The 19,484-nt window shown below is 44.7% G+C and overlaps 1 protein-coding gene across 3 annotated transcripts in view; it reads right to left on the bottom strand.

Annotated features, from left to right (window-relative positions):
* osbpl1a (oxysterol binding protein-like 1A) overlaps positions 1-19,484 on the bottom strand; it is a 209,691-nt gene that overhangs the window by 27,724 nt on the left and 162,483 nt on the right. For all 3 annotated transcript variants that reach the window (XM_043687612.2, XM_087986747.1, XM_043687608.2), the window contains exons 18-21: positions 16,921-16,996; positions 13,889-14,023; positions 8,019-8,116; positions 3,507-3,689 (exon numbers count right to left, since the gene is read on the bottom strand). In XM_043687612.2, the coding sequence (XP_043543547.2) occupies positions 3,507-3,689; positions 8,019-8,116; positions 13,889-14,023; positions 16,921-16,996 (492 nt within the window). The remainder of the gene's footprint in view (positions 1-3,506; positions 3,690-8,018; positions 8,117-13,888; positions 14,024-16,920; positions 16,997-19,484) is intronic.

Genomic DNA, 19,484 nt, shown 5'->3' with positions numbered 1-19,484 from the left:
AGTGCAGGTTCATTGTTTCTTGAAATTAGACTGACGTGTAGACAGGATAGTGAAGACAGCATTTGGTTTGCTCGCCTTTAGAGGATAGGAGTTAGTGCATAGAGGATAGGAGTTGGGAGGTCATGTTCCAGCGGTACAGGATATTGGTTAGGCCATTTTTGGAATACTGCTTTCAATTCTGGTCTTCCTCATAGAGAAGGGACTTTGTGAACCTTGAAAGGGTTCAGAAAAGGTTTAAGGATTTCGTTGGAAAGATTGAGCTATAGGGAGGCGCTGAACAGGCTCGAGCTATTTTCTCTGGAGCATTAGAGGCTGAGGGGTGACCTTATAAAGGTTTATAAAATCATGAGAGGTATCGACAGGGTGAATAGCCAAGGTGTTTTCCCCAGGGTGAGGGACTCCAAAACTAGAGGGCACAGGTTTATGGTGAAAGGAAAAAGATCTAAAAAGGAACCACATAGAGGGTGGTGTGTGTCTGGAATGAGCTGCCAGAGGAAGTGGTATCGGCTGGTACAATTACAACATTTAAAAGTCATCTGGATGGGTATATGAATAGGAAGAACTCAGAGGGATATAGGCCAAATGCTGGCAAATGGGAGTAGATTAATTCAGGATATTTGGTCAGAATGGACGAGTTGGAGCGAAGCATCTGTTTCCATGCTGTACTGCTCTATGACATCTATGAACTCAACACCGGGCATCCATGAGGTGCTGAGAACTATCAACAGCAGCATTGTACTCCAGCACAATCTGCAACCTAAGGAGATCAACCCTGGCCTGAATGGAGAGTGCTGGAGGTTATGGCAGGACCAGTGCCAGCCATACCTAAAAGTGAAGTGTCAACCTGGTGAGGCTACCAAACAGGACTGCATACATGCCAAGTAGCATAAGCAGCAAGTGACAAACAGAACTAAGCACTCCCACAGCCAGTCCTGCCACATATAGTCATGAATGGTGGTGGACAATTAAACAACTCACTGGAAGAGGAGGATTTACAAATATTCATATTGTCAACAATGGAAGAGCCCAACATGTAAGTGCTGATGAAATGGCTGAAGTCTTCAGCCAGAAGTACCAAGTATTATCCATCTCTGCATCCTCCACTGGTCCCTAGCATTACAGATACCAATCCTCAGTCAATGTGAATCACTCCACATGATATTAAGAAATGGTTTGAGGAACAGGATGCTGCAAAGACTAAGGGCCTTGACAACATTCCTGAAGACTTCTGCTCCAGGACATGCTGCTCCCCTAACCAAGCTCCTCCAGCATAGTTACAATACTGGAATCCAACTGATGTGGAAAATTGTTCAGGTTTGACCTGTATACATAAAACAATACAAATCCAACTCAGCTAGCCATTGCCCCATCAGTCTATTCTCAATTATCAGTAATGGAGCGGTCATCAACAGTGTTATCAAGCAGCATTTACTCAGCAATAACCTGCCCAGTTTGTGTTCTGTCAGAGCCACTCAGCTCCTGACCTCATTACAGCCTTGCTTCAAACATGGACAAAAGAACTGAATTCCAGACGGGAGATGAGAGTGTCAGCCCTTGACATAAAGGCCACTTTTGACTGAGTGTGGCATCAAGGAGCCCTAGCAAAACTGGAATCAATGGGTATTATGGGGACAATCTCTCTGCTGGTATGAGTCATGCCTGGCACATAGGAAGATGGCTGTTGTTGTTGAAAGTCAGGCATCTGAACTCCAGGGCATCTCTGCAGAAGTTCCTCAGGGCAGTGTCCTAGGTCTAACCATCTTCAGCTGCTTCATCAATAGCCTGTTCACCAATGATTGCACAATGTTTAGCACCATACGTAACTCCTCAGACCCCCTGGCAAACCATGTTCAAAAGCAACACAACTGAACAATATCCAGGCTTGGGCTGACAAGTGACAAGGAACATTACATCACACAAAGACCACCTCCAATAAGAGACAATCTAATCATCAACCTTTGACATTCAATGGCTTACCATCATTGATTCCGCCACTAACAACATCTTTGGGATTACCATTGACAAGAATCACAAGTGCACCCGCCATTTAAACAGTGACTAAAGGAGCAGGTCAGAGGCTAAGAATACTGCAGCAAGTAACTCATCTCCTGACTCCCCAAACTCTGCCCACTGTCTACAAGGCACAAGTCAGGAGTGTGACGGAATACTCCCCACTTGCCTAGATGGGTGCAGCTCCAACAGCACTCAAGAAGTTTGACACCAAAGGAACACATTGGATTGGCACTACATCCACAAACATCCATTCCTTTCACCACTGACATTCAATAGCGGCAGTTAGTGTGTATTATCTACAAGATGCACTGCAGAAATTCACCTCAGGCAGTTCTTTCCAAACCCACAACCACTTCCATCAAGAAGGACAAGGGCAGCAGATACATGGGAACATCGCCACCTACAAGTTCCCTTCCAAATCACTCACCATCCTGACTTGGAAAGATATTGCTGTTCCTTCACTGTCACTGGGTCAAATTCATGGAATCCCCTTCCTCAGGGCATTGTGGATCAACCTACAGCACATGGACTACAGCAGTTCAAGAAGGCAGCTCACCACACCTTTCAAGGGCAACTAGGGACAGACAATAAATACTGCAGTGACCATGACCCATGAGTGAACTGAAAAAGAACCCACCTATAAGATGCACTCTTGAAATTCACCAAGACTCCTTAGCAGCACTTTCCAAATTTACAACCCTTACCATATAGATAAAGTAAAATTGCCATAATCTTATTACAGGAAGACAACTGATGGTGTTTTAAACTATTTTACCCATGTCTCAGGTGAGCAAGAGTTCAAGAAGGAGCGCCCTTCATGGTAACTTCAGCTTGTGCAAGAATTGAACCCACACTGTTGGCATTACTCTGTATCATAAACCAGATAGGAGAAAGTGAGGTCTGCAGATGCTGGAGATCACAGTCAAGAGTGTGTTGCTGGCAAAACACAGGTCAGGCAGCATCCAAGGAGCAGGAGAATTGACGTTTCGGGCCAGAGCCCTCCATCCCCTTCATTCAGGAATGAAGGGCTCCAGGCCGAAACATCGATTCTCCTGCTCCTCAGATGCTGCCTGACCTGCTGTACTTTTCCAGCAACACACACTCAATCATAAACCAGACCATCCAACTTAGCTAACCTTGACATGGGCAGCAAGTAAGTGGAAACACCACCACCTACAAATTTCCCTTCAAACTACACATTTGACTTGGAAATATCTCTGTTTCTTCAGTGTCATTGGGTCAATATCCCAGAACTCCCTCCAACCACACTGACTGGTCTGCTTGGGTTTGAGAAGGCAGCTCATGACCACCACCTTCTCCTGGGCAATAAATACTGGACCAACCAGTGACACCCACATCTAGTGAGTTTAAAAAAAATCAGAATAAGTGGGGGCTATTTAGTATCTCAAGCTAGTTCCACCTTTTAGTTTGATCATAGCTGAACCTTAATTCCATCCACTTGTTTTAATTAACTTTACATGCTTATCGCTTACTTTAAAAGCTCCAATGTCATAGTTCCTTTTGGCTCTGCTTCCACACTCTTCCCCCAAAATTTGAGTTTTGGGTATATAGATCCATGAAAAACAAAGTTTTGAGAAAATCCTTCAGCATGGAATGCACTGATGGGAGGATGGTGACTAACTTGCTCAGATATAAGCTTGAATCCCAGATCCTGCCTGCGAAAAAAAGAACAGGTGACCATAACATTAACCAATTCAAGATACAAAAATAAGTACAGGTACTTCAGAACTAAGAAAACTTTATGCATTTGAAAATTAATACTTCACAGCCTAACTTAATCTTATTGTTTGGATTTACTGTAGACTTGGAGCAAAACACAGAGCTTAAGATGTTTTCTATAGGTTACAAAGGATAGTCAAGCACATAATGGGAGTAAGTGATTGTCCAATGGTAAATGTTTGGGGGGCCTGGGTTTGAATCTCAGCATGACAGAATTCAATAATAATCTGAAAATAAGAGTCTAGTGATGACCATGAAACCATTACTTTTGCTAGGGAAAAACCCAAACGGCTCCCTCACACAGTCATAGAGATATATAGCATTGAAACAGGCCCTTTGGTTCAACTCATATATACTGACCAAGTTTCCTCAACTGACCAAGTCCCTTTTGCCAGCATTTGGCCCACACCCCTCTAAACGCTTCCTGTTCATGTTCCCATCCAAATGCCTTTAACATGTTCCTCTGGCAGTTCATTCCATATACGCACCTCTGGGTAAAAACGTTGCCCCTCAGGTCCCTTTGAAATCTTTCTCCACTCATCGTAAACCTATACCCTCTAGTTTTGGATTTCTGCACCCTGGGAAAAACACCTTGGCTATTCACCCAATCCATGCCTCTTATGGTTTTATTAACCTCTGAGGTCACCCCTCTCCTACATTCCGGGGAAAAAGGTCCCAGTCTATTTAGCCTCTCTATTCATATCCCCTGGCAACATCCCTGTAATTTATTTCTTAACCTTTCACCTGAAAGATGTTTCAGGTTTAAAATCTTTCCTACAGCAGGGAGGCCAGAATTGAATGCAGTGGTCTAAACATGTGTCACCAATGTTCTGTACAGCTGCAACATGACCTCCCAATTCCTGTACTCAGCACACTGACCAATGAATGAAAGTGTGCCAAACATCATCTTCATCACCCTATCTACTGCAACTCCACTTTCAGGAACTATGCACCTCCATCCTCAGTCTCTTTATTCGGCAACAGGCCCCAAGGCCCTACCATTAACTAAGTTTTGCCCTGATTTGCTATGTTCACTTAACTGCCACCTTTGCCTTGCCTACTATGTGACTCCATACCCACAGCAATTTCGTCAACTCTTAACTAGCCTCTGACCAATTAGCAATGGGCGATAAATGCTGGCCTAGCTAATGACCCCTGAATTCCAGGGATGAAGAGTCAAAAAAAACCCAGATCATTCAGCCCAACTAATCTTTGTTGATATTTCATCTCAATGCAAGCCTCCTCCATTTTTCATCTAAATTAATCATGGTAACCATGTGCTTGCTTATTTGTCAGATGTCTGTCTAGCCTCCCCTTAAATATATCTATACTTACTTTCACAACTCCACGTGGTTGCAAGTTCCACGTTCTTCACTCTCTGTGAACAGATTCTTGGTCTCAGTCAAAAGGATGTGACAAATACAAATCTCAAGGGGAATAGAGAGGGAGTTAAAATGACCAATTCGTGCCTCATTCACACACATCCTGGCCTCTTCACAGAAGTGTATAATTACTCTGCACAAAACTGTGTACAAACCAGGTAGACTTGCATTTGAAAATGAACCAGCACGTTCCAAAGCATTTTACGAATTGTGAACTACTTTGAAACAGTGTTTTTTGCTACGTAGGTGAAGACACAAGAAGAATCCATGTACAGGTATCGCTTGCTTTTCGAATATTCGCTTTACACTGCGGTGTACAGTTCTGGTCGCCACATCACCAAAGGAAGCGGACGCTTTGGAGAGGGTGCAGAGAAGGTTTACGAGGATGTTGCCTGGTATGGAAGGTGCTGGCTATGAAGAGAGGTTGAGCAGGTTAGGTTTGTTTTCATTAGAAAAAAAAGGCGATTGAAGGGGGACCTGATTAAGGTTTACAAAATCATGAAGGGTATAGACAAAGTGGATAAAGACAAGATTTTTCCCAGGGTGAAGGATTCAATAACGAGAGGTCACGCTTTCAAGGTGAAAGGTGGAAAGTTTAAGGGGGATACACGCGGCAAGTACTTCACACAGATGGTGGTGGGCATTTGAAACGCGTTGCCAGGTGGTAGGCAGGCAAAGTAGATTCATTTAAGATGTGTCTGGACAGATGCACGAGTAGGTGGGGAGCAGAGGGATACAGATGCTTAGGAATTGACCGACAGGTTTAAACAGTAGATTTGGATCAGCTCAGGCTTGGAGGGCCAAAGGGCCTGTTCCTGGGTTGTAAATTTTCTTTGTTCTTGGTACTACTTTGCTTTTACAAAACCTACACTAGTACCTGTTTTCACGAATTCGAAGAGGATTTGCACTTTTACGAAAAACTGCAACATTTTTCTCATATAAATCATGCATCTTTGCTTTACGCCATTTTCAGCTTTCGAAAGGTTTCCTGGAAACGTTTTACTTTTGGATAGTGGGGGATGCCTGTACACATCTGTTGTATGCTTTTGGCTGAGGGAGAAATCGATGGCCAGGACTTGTTTTCAAATAGCATGTTCAGATTATCAACATTTACCCTGGGAGTCAGTTTAACTCCTTCTCTAAAGGCACCATATTCCACATGTCAAAATGTCCTCAGTGTTGAACTGGACGGTCAGTCCAGATCACTGACACCAAAATTAGTGGCATAGTAGACAGTGAAAGGTATCTAAGATTATAAAAGAGATTATAAATGGCAGATGGATAAATATATGATATTGCATTTTTATATAACAAACAAGGGTAGGGCTCATACAATTAATGATCGGGCCTTCAGTAGTGTTGTAGAACTAGGAGAGCGTCACATATAGACAGGTGGTTAAAAAGGTGTTTGGCACACCTGCCTTCAATTCTCAGACCTTTGAGTATAGAATTGGAATGTTATGTCGAGGTTGTACATTGATGAGGCCTCTTCTGGAATACTGTGTCCAGTTCTGGTCGCTCAGATATAGGAATGATATTATCAAGCTAGAGAGGGTTCAGAAGACATTTACCAGGATGTTGCTGGGTATGGAAGATTAAAGTTATAAAGAAAGGCTGAGACTTCTTTCACTGGAGTGAAGAGGTTGAGAAGCAAGCTATTAGACGTTTATAAAATAATGAGAGGTATAGATAAAGTTGATGGTAGTTGTTTTTTCCCTAAAGTGGGGAATTTAAAGACTAGGGGGCAGAATTTTAAGGTGAGAGGAGAGATATCATACAGTCATAGAGATGTAGAGCACGGAAACAGACCCTTCAGTCCAACTCATCCATGTCCACCAGATATTCTAACCTAATCTAGAGCCATTTGCCAGCACTTAGCCCACATCCCTCTAAACCTTCCCTATTCACATACCCGTCCTGATGCCTTTAAAATGTTGCAATTGTACCAGCCTCCACCACTTTCCTCTGGCAGCTCATTCCATACATGCACCACCCTCTGAGTAAAAACGTTGCCCCTTAGGTTCCCCATCTCAGCCTAAACCTATGCCCTCTAGTTCCAGACTTTCCCATCCCAGGGGGAAGACTTTGTCTGTTTATTCTATCCATGCCCTTCATGATTTTATAAACCTCTATAAGGTCACCCCTCAGCCTTCAATGCTCCAGGGAAAACAGCCCTAACTTCTTCAACCTCTTCCTAGATATTTAAAAAAGACGAGGCAAATTTTTTACACTGAGGGTGGTCCATGTGTGGAATGCATTTCTTGAAGAAGTGGTGGATGCAGGTAGAATTACAACATTTAAAATACATTTAGATAGATACATGAATAGGAAAATAGTGGAGGGATATTGGCCAGGAGCAGGCAGGTGGGCCTAGTTTAGTCTGGGATTATATTCGGCACAGACTGGTCGGACCTGTTTCCGTGTTGTATGACTCTAAGACTTCCTCAAAACCTGGAATACACCTTGAACACAATATGGTTGCTTCAAAAATGAGAATGAATAAGTGAGGCCAACATAGAATTTACAGCACAGAAACAAGTCATTTAACCCCAAGGTCCACGTGAGGTATTTGTGCTCCACACAAGCACCTACCCTTCCAACCTCATTCCATTTCATCTCAACACTGCCAGCATGAATTCCTATTCCTTTCTCCTTTTAGAACTGGAGTCTGAAAGAGGCGGCTTTAGTGGACTTGAAATGTTAACTATGTTTCTCTCCCCACAGATATTGCCAGACCTGCTGAGTCTCTCCAGCACTGTTTTTATTTTATGTTACTCAATTTTCTCAGAATGATACTAAAGAGTGACATGCAAAAAATTATCAATTTTAACTGGTTGAAACAAAATAAGTTAGTAAGCTGATATATTTGTATAAGTTTCTCACCTAATCATTTCGTACGTCTCTCCAAGGAGTGGGTTAAATGGTTTTCCTGTTCTTTCCCACTGAGATGCAACAGCTGAAACGGCAAATGCTGCTACACACTGTTTTAAGAATAATAAATACAGCAAATTATTACTTCTGAATAAAATTAAAAGCTATAACCATTAGGATCACAGTCATTACAAAAGCTCTATCAATAGCAGTCTAAATGAATACAAATAGAACTATGCTAAAAGGAAGCAATGTCTAAGAGGTAAGATAATACTTTATCCAAAGTATGCCCTTGCCATCAATTGTTTAATAATTATAAATACATAATTGAAAATTGAATTTGGTTTTCTTCTTTAACAAAAGTCAATTTTCCTTGGAGCACAAACACTTGAGTTGGGTTTCCATCACCTTTTGGCTTCCATCACACTCTGTCATTGGAAAGTGGCCTCTTCCAGCACTTGGTGGAAAAAATGGAAATAGGGAATTAAGGGCCAACACAATTGTTGTTCATCAGCTGTCTAAACCCACAGGATCATTGTACACACAAGGGAGACTGCAATTCAGATCAAAAATATGGTCTCCAAGGGTGAGATTAATCCAGAACAGATAAATCAGTCAAACTTCCCACCAAAGTTGGTCTAATCTAAGATTCTTTAAAAAATGTATTGTATGGCCAAATGAACAGAACACCGGGGAAGTAGCTTAGAATATTGATTTTTAAAATTATTATTAATCTGTTTTTCTAATTAGACCATAAGACATAGGAGCGGAAGTAAGGCCATTCAACCCATCGAGTCCACTCCGTCATTCAATCATGGCTGATGGGCATTTCAACTCCACTTACCCGCATTCTCCCTGTAGCCCTTAATTCCTTGTGACATCAAGAATTTATCAATTTCTGCCTTGAAGACATTTAGTGTCCCGGCCTCCACTGCACTCTGCGGCAATGAATTCCACAGGCCCACCACTCTCTGGCTGAAGAAATGTCTCCGCATTTCTGTTCTGAATTTACCCCCTCTAATTCTAAGGCTGTGTCCACGGGTCCTAGTCTCCTCGCCTAACGGAAACAATTTCCTAGCGTCCACCCTCTCCAAGCCATGTATTATCTTGTAAGTTTCTATTAGATCTCCCATTAATCTTCTAAACTCCAATGAATACAATCCCAGGATCCTCAGCCGTTCCTCATATGTTAGACCTACCATTCCAGGGATCATCCGTGTGAATCTCCGCTGGACACGCTCCAGTGCCAGTATGTCCTTCCTGAGGTGTGGGGACCAAAACGGGACAACTACTCCAAATGGGGCCTAACCAGAGCTTTATAAAGTCTCAGTAGCACAACAGTGCTTTTATATTCCAACCCTCGAGATAATTGACAACATTGCATTCGCTTTCTTAATCACGGACTCAACCTGTATGTTTACCTTTAGAGAATCCTCAACTAGCACTCCCAGATCCCTCTGTACTTTGGCTTTACGAATTTTCTCACAGTTTAGAAAGTAATCCATGCTTCTATTCTTTTTTCCAAAGTGCAAGACCTCGCATTTGCTCACATTGAATTCCATCAACCATTTCCTGGACCACTCCTCCAAACTGTCTAGATCCTTCTGCAGCCTCCCCACTTCCTCAGTACTACCTGCCTATCCACCTAACTTTGTATCATCAGCAAACTTCTCTAGAATGCCCCCAGTCCTTCATCCAGATCATTAATATATGTGAACAGCTGTGGCCCCAACACTGAACCCTGCAGGACACCGATCGCCACCGGCTGCCATTCCGAAAAAGAACCTTTCATTGCAACTCTCTGCCTTCTGTCAGACAGCCAATCCTCAATCCATACCAGTAGCTCACCTCGAACACCATGGGCCCTCACCTTGCTCAGCAGCCTCCCGTGTGGCACCTTATCAAAGGCCTTTTGGAAGTCTAGGTAGACCACATCCAGTGGGTTTCCCCGGTCTAATTGACTTATTCAAAGATGTTATTACACACCTCTGGAGCAAGTGGGACTTGAACCTAGTCTCTCTGGTCCAGGAGCAGGGACACTACCACTGTGTCACAAGAGGGCCCACAGAAATGCTGTCATCATGATAAATTAGCTGAATATGTAAACTCACATTCCTTGACCAGGAATCTTCTGAAAGAGAGAGGGACCAGCAGGAGGTCATTGTACACATTGGAACTAACGACATAGGAAGGGAAAAAGCATGAGATTCTGAAGGCAGAATATAGAAAGTTAGGCAGGAATTTTAAAAAGGTGGTCCTCGAGGGTAGTAATATCTGGATTACTCCCAGTGCTACGAGCTAGTGAGTGGAATAGGAGGATAGAATGTGGTTGAGGAGCTGGTGCATGGGAGAAGGGATCACATTTTTGGATCATTGGATTCTCTTCTGGGGTAGAAGTGACCTGTACAAGGATAGATTGCACCTGAATTGGAAGGGGACTAATATACTGGCAGGGAGATTTGCTAAAACTACTTGGGAGGATTTAAACTAGTAAGGTGGGGGAGTGGGACCTGGGGAGATAGTGAGGAAAGAAATCAATCTGAGACTGGTACAGTTGTGAAAAGAAGTGAGTCAGTCAGGGCAGGCAGGGACAAAGCAGAGAACAAGGTAGGACTGATAAATTAAACTGCATTTACTTCAATGCAAAGGGCCTAACAGGGAAGGCAGATGAACTCAGGGAATGATTAGGAACTTGGGACTGGGAAAGCATAGTAATTACAGAAAGGTGGCTCAGGGATGGATGGGATTGGCAGCTTAACATTCCAGGATACAAATGTTACAGGAAGGATAGAAACGGGGTGGTGGTAATGGTGTGGGGGTGGGGCAAGAGAGGAGGGGAAGTGCCATTTTTGATAAGGGATAGCATTACAGCTGTAATGAGGGAGGATATTTCTGGGAATACATCCAGGAAAGTTCTTTGAGTAGAACTGAGAAATAAGAAAGGGATGATCAACTTATTAGCATTGTATTATCAGCAGGGTAGGTGACTGAGGGGTCAGTGGGGGAGCACTTTGGGGCCATCAACCATGATTCTATTAGTTATAAAATAGTGATGGAAAAGGATAGATTGGATCTAAAAGTTGAAGTTCTAAATTGGAGAAAGGCCAATTTTCATGGTATTTGGCAAGGAATTTCAAAAGCTGATTGAGGGCAAATGTTTGCCGGTAAAGGTACAGCTGAAAAATGGGAAGCCTTCAAAATTGAGATAATGAGAGTCCAGAGACAGTATAGGGTGTAGGGAATGCTGGATGATTAAAGAAACTAATCCAACTAAGAAAATTAAGGAAGCATATGTTAAGTACAGACAGGAGAGATCGAGTGAATCCTTAGAAGAGTATAAAGGCAGTAGGAGTATACTTAAGAGAGAAATCAGGAGGGCAAAAAGAGGACATGAGATAGCTTTGGCAAATAGGGTTAAGGATAATCCAAAGGGATTTTATAAATACATTAAAGGACAAAAGGGTAACTCGGGAGAGAATAGGGCCCCTCAAATATCAGCAAGGCACACTTTGTGCGGAGCTGCAGGAGATGGGGATATTCTAAACGAGTATTTTGCATCAGTGTTTACTGTGGAGAAGGAATAGAAGAGACAGAATGCAGGGAAATAGATGGTGTCATCTTGAAAAATGTCCAATGTCGGTGGTGGTGCTGGATGTCTTGAAACGCATAAAAGTGAATAAATCTCCAAGACCTGATCAGGTGTATCCTAGAACTCTGTGGGAAGCTAGGGAAGTGATTGCTGGGCCTCTTACTGAGATATTTGTATCATCGATAGTCACAGGTGAGGTGCTGGAAGACTGGAGGTTGGCTAATGTGGTGTCACTATTGAAGAAAGTTGGTAAGCACAAGTCAAGGAACTATAGATCAGTGAGCCGGACGTCGGTGGTGGGCAAGTTATTGGAGGAATCCTGAGGCACAGGATTTACATGTATTTGGAAAGGGCAAGGACTGATTAGGGATAGTCAGCATGGCCTTGTGCATGGGAAATCATGTCTCACGAACTTGATTGAGTTTTTTGGAAGTAGTAACAAAGAGGATTGAGGAGGACAGAGCAATGGACATGATCTAAATGGACTTCAGTAAGGCATGTGACAAGGTTCCCTATGGGAGATTGGTTAGGAAGGTTAGATCTTATGGAATACAGGGAGGACTAGCCATTTGGATACAGAACTGGCTCGAAGGTCGAAGCCAAAGTGTGGCAGTGGAGGGTTGATTTTCAGACTGGAGGCCTGTGACCAGTGGAGTGCCACAAGGGTCTGTGCTGGGTCCACTATTTTTCATCATTTATACAAATGATTTGGATGTGAACATAAGAGTTAGTAAGTTTACAGATGACACCAAAATTGGAGGTCTAGTGGACAGCGAAGGTGGTTACCTCAGAGTACAATGGGATCTTAATCAGATGGGCCAATGGACTGAGAACTGGCAGATGGAGTTTAATTTAAATAAATTTAAGGTGCTGCATTTAAGAAAAGCAAATCTTAACAGGACTTTTACACTTAATGGTAAGGTCAGAGGGAGTGTTGCTGAACAAAGAGACCTTGGAGTGCAGGTTCGTAGCTCCTTGAAAATGGAGCCACAGGTAGATAGGATAGTGAAGAAGGTGTTTAGTATGCTTTCCTTTATTGATCAGAGTATTGACTGAAGGAGTTGGGAAATCATGTTGTGGCTGTACAGGACATTGGTTAGGCCACTTTTGGAATACTGCGTGCAATTCTGGTCTCCTTCCTATTGGAAGGGTGTTGTGAAACTTGAAAGGGTTCAGAAAAGATTTACAAGGATGTTGCCAGGGTTGGAGGATTTGAACTATAGGGAGAGACTGCACAGGCTGTCGCTGTTTTCCCTGGAGTGTCGGAGGCTGAGGAGTGACCTTATAGAGGTTTATACAATCATGAGGGGCATGGATAGGATAAATAGACAAAGTCTTTTCCCTGGAGTGGGGAGTCCAGAACTGGAGGGCAGAGGTTTAGGGTGAGAGGGAAAGATATAAAAGGGACCTAAGAGGCAACTTTTTCACGCAGAGGGTGGTGCATGGAATGAGCTGCCAGTGGAAGTGGTGGAGGCTAGTTGTACAATTACAACATTTAAAAGGCATCTGAACGGGTATTTGAATAAGACGGATTTAGAGGAATATGGGCCAAGTGCTCTCAATTGGGACTAGATTAGGTTAGGATATCTGGTCAGCACTGAAGAGTTGGACCAAAGGGTCCGTTTCCATGCTGTCCTTCCCTATGACTTGACACGAGATACTGAAAGGATTTCAAGGACAGTGGGACAGACTGGAACTAGGGACAGTTTAAAAATAAGGGGTTCTCACATTCAGGACAGACAAGGAGAAATTGTTTCTCACAAAGAGCAGAGGGTCTATGAGTTTCCGTTCTCCAGAGATGTATGGAATCAAAAGCATTCAATATTTTTAAGGGAGAGATAGGGGTTCAACGTGTGTCAGGGAAGGCAGAGGAATTGAGATTTTATCAAATGACAGAGCAGGCTGAAAGCATCATTAGTTACTGCTACGAGCACGCACGTTCACACATTATAGACAAGGAGATGGGAGGACGAGAGGAAAAGAAAAATAGCTAAGTGGTTCACTACAATATCTTACAATGATATAGGTGATTAACAGAGGAGCTGTCAAACAAAATAGGTCACCAAGCCACATAATGGGATATCAGTACAGGTAGAGAGGGGTTTAAAAGAAAGGAGGAGAGATATCGAGACAGAGTGTTTAGGCAAATAATTCCAGTGTTTACTAAGCAGCATTCTAGTTTTTCCCAATAGAAAAGTTTCTTCCTTACAGTGCATACTTAATTAGTTAGTCCTAGTTGCAACACAATCTTGATTCAAATAGATAACTGTAAGAAGCAATGATTACACTATACCTGCATTCGCTCCAATGAATTACGGGAGCTAATAGCTTCATGGATGAGATATGTGTGTTCCATGTATTCTGTAAGTCTCTGGAGAAAGCTAAGTGGCTCATTAAAAATAACAGGCATAGCAATCTTAGATAGCTCCTGGAATAAAGAACATACAGATGTCAATGCAGTAACTTTTACTAGTACTCTGCGATTAGCAAATGAATAAGTCAAAAAGTGCAATCAACTGCTCCACATGTGGTTCAATTCCCTGCAGCAGTATTGATAAAAGACTGAAAGTTTTTATATGCAGCATGAAAAAAAATAAATCTCAACATTCACAGGAGTTTTACGGTGGATGGGAAGCATCCACACTTTGGCAGATAGACACACAGCATTCCTGTTTCGGGTTGGGGGGGGGGGGATGAGGAGTGAAATGAAGAATTGTTGGAAATAAAGTTTCCAGATGCTTGGAACTGAGAACAAAAACGACAAATAGCCTCATGACCCCTGTTGGGAAAGGTGGCAGATGTTCCAAAGGACCTCAGTTGCTAAAGATCTGCACAGGTTGACGTGAATTCCTCTCAGACAATACCAGAAATATATTTAGGGGCTGTCACTAGATTTGTGGTGATCGTGATTTTTGGTTTGGCTTATGAGGGGTTAAAGGGATTAAATACCTGACTGCTCTGATTATTAGAGATCCTTATAGATAACAAACTGCTTTGGTCAATTGGTTCTCATTCACTAAGCTTGTTATATATCCATTCAAGGTGAGAAGACAAAGTGAGCAGGACATCTTCAGTTATCAAGTGAAGCGAGTGTCAGCCCTTGACATCAAGCCTACATTCAATTGAGTGTGGCATCAAGGTTCCCTAGTAAAACTGGAATCAGTAAGTATCAGGGAGCAAACTCTTCACTGGTTGGTGTCATGGCTGGTGTATGGGAAGATGGTTGCGGTTGTTGAAGGTCAGTCATCTCAACTTCAAGATATCTCAGCAGGAGTTCCTCAGGATAGTGTCCTAGGCCCAAACATCTTCAGCTGCTTCATCACTGACCTTCCCTCCATTATAAGGTCAGAAGTGGGGATATTTGCAGATGATTGCACAATGTTCAGCACCATTCGCAACTCCTCGGATACCATAGTAACCCACGTCCAAAAGCAGCAAGACTTGGACAAAATCCAGGCTTGGGCTAACAAGAGACAAGCAACATTTGTGCCGCACAGATGGCAGTCTATGACCATCAGCAATAAGGAAACATCTAACCACTATCCTTTGACATTGAATGGTGCTAGCATCACTGAAATCCACTACTTTCAACATCCTTTACGGTACCATTGACTACAAGTCAACCGGACCCACCACATAAACACAATGACTACAAGAGTGGCACAGTGGCTCAGTGGTTAGCACTACTGCCAAAGCGACAGGGACCTGGTTCGATTCCAGCCTCGGCTGACTGTCTGTGTGGAGTTTGCACATTCTCCCTGTGTCTGCGTGGGTTTCCTAACATAGTCTGGTGAATTGGCCATGCTAAATTGCCCATAGTGTTAGATGCATTAGTCAGAGGGAGATGGGTCTGGGTGGGTTGCCCTTTGGAGGGTTGGTGTGGGCTTGTTGGGCCAAAGGGCCTGTTTCTACAGCATAGGGGAATTTAATCTGAGGACAAGTTGGAGGCTAGAAAAACTAATGAGTAACTCACCTCTTGACTCCACCAAGCCTGTCCATCATCTACAAGGCACAAGTCAGGTGTGTGATGGAATACTTGTCACTTGACTGGATGGGTGCAGCTCCAACACTCAAGCTGCTTGACACCATCCAGGACAAAGCAACTCGCTTGATTGGCACCAATTCACAAACATCCATTCCCTCCACCACCAATGCTCAGTAGCAGCATATTTAATTAGTTAGTCCTAATTGCACCACAATCTAGATTCAACGATTATTTTATCGTTGCCATCCTGACTTGGAAATATATCACTGTTCCTTCAGCATTGCTAGGTCAAAATCTTGCTGTTTGTGAGCGAATTGCATTGTGGATCCAAAACATGTGGATTGCAGCAGTTCAATGAGGCAGCTCACCACCATCTTATCAAGGACAACTAGGGACAGGCAATAAATGGTCAGCCAGCACCACACACATCTCACAAATTAATTTTTAAAAAAAAAATCACAAAAATCAGTGAATCTACCTGATAAAAATGTAGTCAACTGTAGTGGGTTTGGTTGTGCTGGTAATGACTCAGGAAGAGTTTACATTTCGTTTACAATCAGTTTATTTTCAAATTGACAACGACACAAACATCTCACATTTACCAGCAAGACTAAATAAGGTTGTATTGAGAAAAACGTAAAAGTACCAACTTTTTAATGCACACTAGTAACAGTTGAAATGGCTACAGTGAAAAAGGGTGATGATGCAACGATAAAATAATTGAATTAATAATCCAGAAGCCCAGTCCAATGTTTGGGGACATGGGCCTAAATTTCACTATGGTAGTGGGTGCAATTAAAATTGCATCAATCTGGAAAATAAAGCTCATCTCATGGTCCTTATTGTGAGATCATCCTCCACTGTCATTAAAACCCACCTGATTCACTAATACCCTTCCTTTCGAACCTGCCAGTAATGCTCACACTTTTGAAAGAATGAAGAAAGGAGAAACAGAACTGCATATCACATAAAACCAAAAGTCTTTGGAACAGTACTCCTCAGAAGTAGGTATTTGAATATTTTTATGGCAGAGATAAATAGATTCTTGGTAAGCACGGTGTTGAAATGTTATCGAGGTGGGCAGAATTTGGAGTCATCAGTTCACCCATGATGTTAATGAGCAGGCTCAAGGGGCTGAGTGCCCTACTCCTGCTCCTATTCCATAATTAATTGGCACATTCCAGAGTGGAGATAGTTCTACTACAAGAAGACAATGCAACAGTGAAAATCAATTAGTAAAGTGAGAATGTTTCAAGCGATATTTTCCCTCCCTCTTAGGTAATGGAATTTAGTTCCACGATCAAAAAACTAAACAAGCGTAGAGCAACAAATTTACTCACCATTCCAATGCATTTACGCAATATACTCCATATACTAAAATCATTTCTAGAAAACATTGGAGCTGGCAAGCTTGTTCTAAAGGGAGAAAGAAACAGAATCTTTTAGATTTGATTGTTGATCAATATACTCTTCTCAGAACCTGTTAGCTCCTCTGGTTAATGTACAAAAGACCAGCTGAATTTGTAACTATTTAATCAATAATGGTCTCCTAAATTTATTTATAAATTGTAATTAGTTGTTTGCACAGAATATATTTCATCATAATGATTATATATTGATCTAGGCCATTATTCAATACTTATTTGTATCAAACTTCTCCAATATGTTACTCATGTACCAGAATCCTAGTGAACATAACAGGGGGGAACAGTGAGTGGAAGTGGGCGAGGAGGAGGAGGAGGTGGGCGAGGAGGAGGAGGAGGTGGGCGAGGAGGAGGAGGAGGAGGTGGGCGAGGAGGAGGAGGAGGAGGTGGGCGAGGAGGAGGAGGAGGAGGTGGGCGAGGAGGAGGAGGAGGAGGTGGGCGAGGAGGAGGAGGAGGAGGTGGGCGAGGAGGAGGAGGAGGAGGTGGGCGAGGAGGTGGGCGAGGAGGTGGGCGAGGAGGAGGGCGAGGAGGTGGGCGAGGAGGTGGGCGAGGAGGTGGGCGAGGAGGTGGGCGAGGAGGTGGGCGAGGAGGTGGGCGAGGAGGTGGGCGAGGAGGTGGGCGAGGAGGTGGGCGAGGAGGTGGGCGAGGAGGTGGGCGAGGAGGTGGGCGAGGAGGTGGGCGAGGAGGTGGGCGAGGAGGTGGGCGAGGAGGTGGGCGAGGAGGGGGGCGAGGAGGTGGGCGAGGAGGGCGAGGAGGGCGAGGAGGAGGAGGGCGAGGAGGAGGAGGGCGAGGAGGAGGAGGGCGAGGAGGAGGAGGGCGAGGAGGAGGAGGGCGAGGAGGAGGAGGGCGAGGAGGAGGAGGGCGAGGAGGAGGAGGGCGAGGAGGAGGAGGGCGAGGAGGAGGAGGGCGAGGAGGAGGAGGGCGAGGAGGAGGAGGGCGAGGAGGAGGAGGGCGAGGAGGAGGAGGGCGAGGAGGAGGAGGGCGAGGAGGAGGAGGGCGAGGAGGAGGAGGGCGAGGAGGAGGAGGGCGAGGAGGAGGAGGGCGAGGAGGAGGAGGGCGAGGAGGGCGAGGAGGAGGAGGAGGAGGAGGGCGAGGAGGAGGAGGAGGTGGGCGAGGAGGAGGAGGAGGAGGAGGAGGAGGAGGTGGGCGAGGAGGAGGAGGAGGAGGGCGAGGAGGAGGAGGGCGAGGAGGAGGAGGAGGAGGGCGAGGAGGAGGAGGAGGAGGAGGAGGAGGAGGAGGGCGAGGAGGAGGAGGAGGAGGGCGAGGAGGTGGGCGAGGAGGAGGAGGAGGAGGAGGAGGTGGGCGAGGAGGAGGAGGAGGAGGAGGGCGAGGAGGAGGAGGAGGAGGGCGAGGAGGTGGGCGAGGAGGAGGAGGAGGAGGTGGGCGAGGAGGAGGAGGAGGAGGTGGGCGAGGAGGTGGAGGAGGAGGAGGAGGAGGAGGTGGGCGAGGAGGAGGAGGAGGAGGTGGGCGAGGAGGAGGAGGAGGAGGTGGGCGAGGAGGAGGAGGAGGAGGTGGGCGAGGAGGAGGAGGAGGAGGTGGGCGAGGAGGAGGAGGAGGAGGTGGGCGAGGAGGAGGAGGAGGGCGAGGAGGAGGAGGAGGTGGACGAGGAGGAGGAGGAGGTGGACGAGGAGGAGGAGGAGGTGGACGAGGAGGAGGAGGAGGTGGACAACGAGGAGGAGAAGGTGGACAACGAGGAGGAGGAGGTGGACAACGAGGAGGAGGAGGAGGTGGACGAGGAGGAGGAGGAGGAGGTGGACGAGGAGGAGGAGGAGGTGGACGAGGAGGAGGAGGAGGTGGAGTAGGAGGTGGACGAGGAGGAGGAGGAGGAGGAGGAGGAGGTGGTGGTGGACGAGGAGGTGGTGGACGAGGAGGAAGAAGAATGAGGATACCATAACAACTTTTGCTCAAAACATAACCACTGTAATAAGAAAAGGTCACAGACATTGCACTGACCATTCACCATTCTGGAAGTCACACAATAAAGCCATAATCAAATTGTTTTGTCCTTTTATGCCTCGTGGTGCATGTTGCAACACATCTGCATTTTTCTGTCTAGTGTGTCACAAGGGTTTCTAGCTTGAGGGGCACTTCTCCAAACCAAGCACAACTGACCATGGGTTCCTCTGCTTACACCTGCCATAAGCATAATATAAGAATTTTAAGGTTGATATTCAATCTATTTGCCTATTTTATGAATGCATCCACCTTAGTCATCAAGTCCTGGAGTGGGACTCCAACCTGGAGTTTATTGCTAAGAGTTAGGTGTTTGGAGGAAGGGTCACCAGCCCCGAAACTTTAACTCTGATTTTGCCAGATCTGCTGAGATTTTCCAGCAACTTCAGTTTTTGTTTCTGATTTACAGCATCCACAGATCTTTCAATTTTTATGCCAAATGAGCTCCCTGAACCAATCTCAGCTGAAAGCAAAAATAGCCCACTGCACTATTAGTGGAAAAGTAGGGAAGTTTACCTCTGGTATTC

Source organism: Chiloscyllium plagiosum, unplaced genomic scaffold, assembly GCF_037043375.1.
Source record: "Chiloscyllium plagiosum isolate Xiang-an unplaced genomic scaffold, Cpla_swu_hap1 HiC_scaffold_4, whole genome shotgun sequence".
NCBI classification, from domain to species: Eukaryota; Metazoa; Chordata; class Chondrichthyes; order Orectolobiformes; family Hemiscylliidae; genus Chiloscyllium; species Chiloscyllium plagiosum.
Note: the sequence above shows the minus strand (reverse complement) of the source record. Positions and strands in the feature narration are given on the sequence as shown.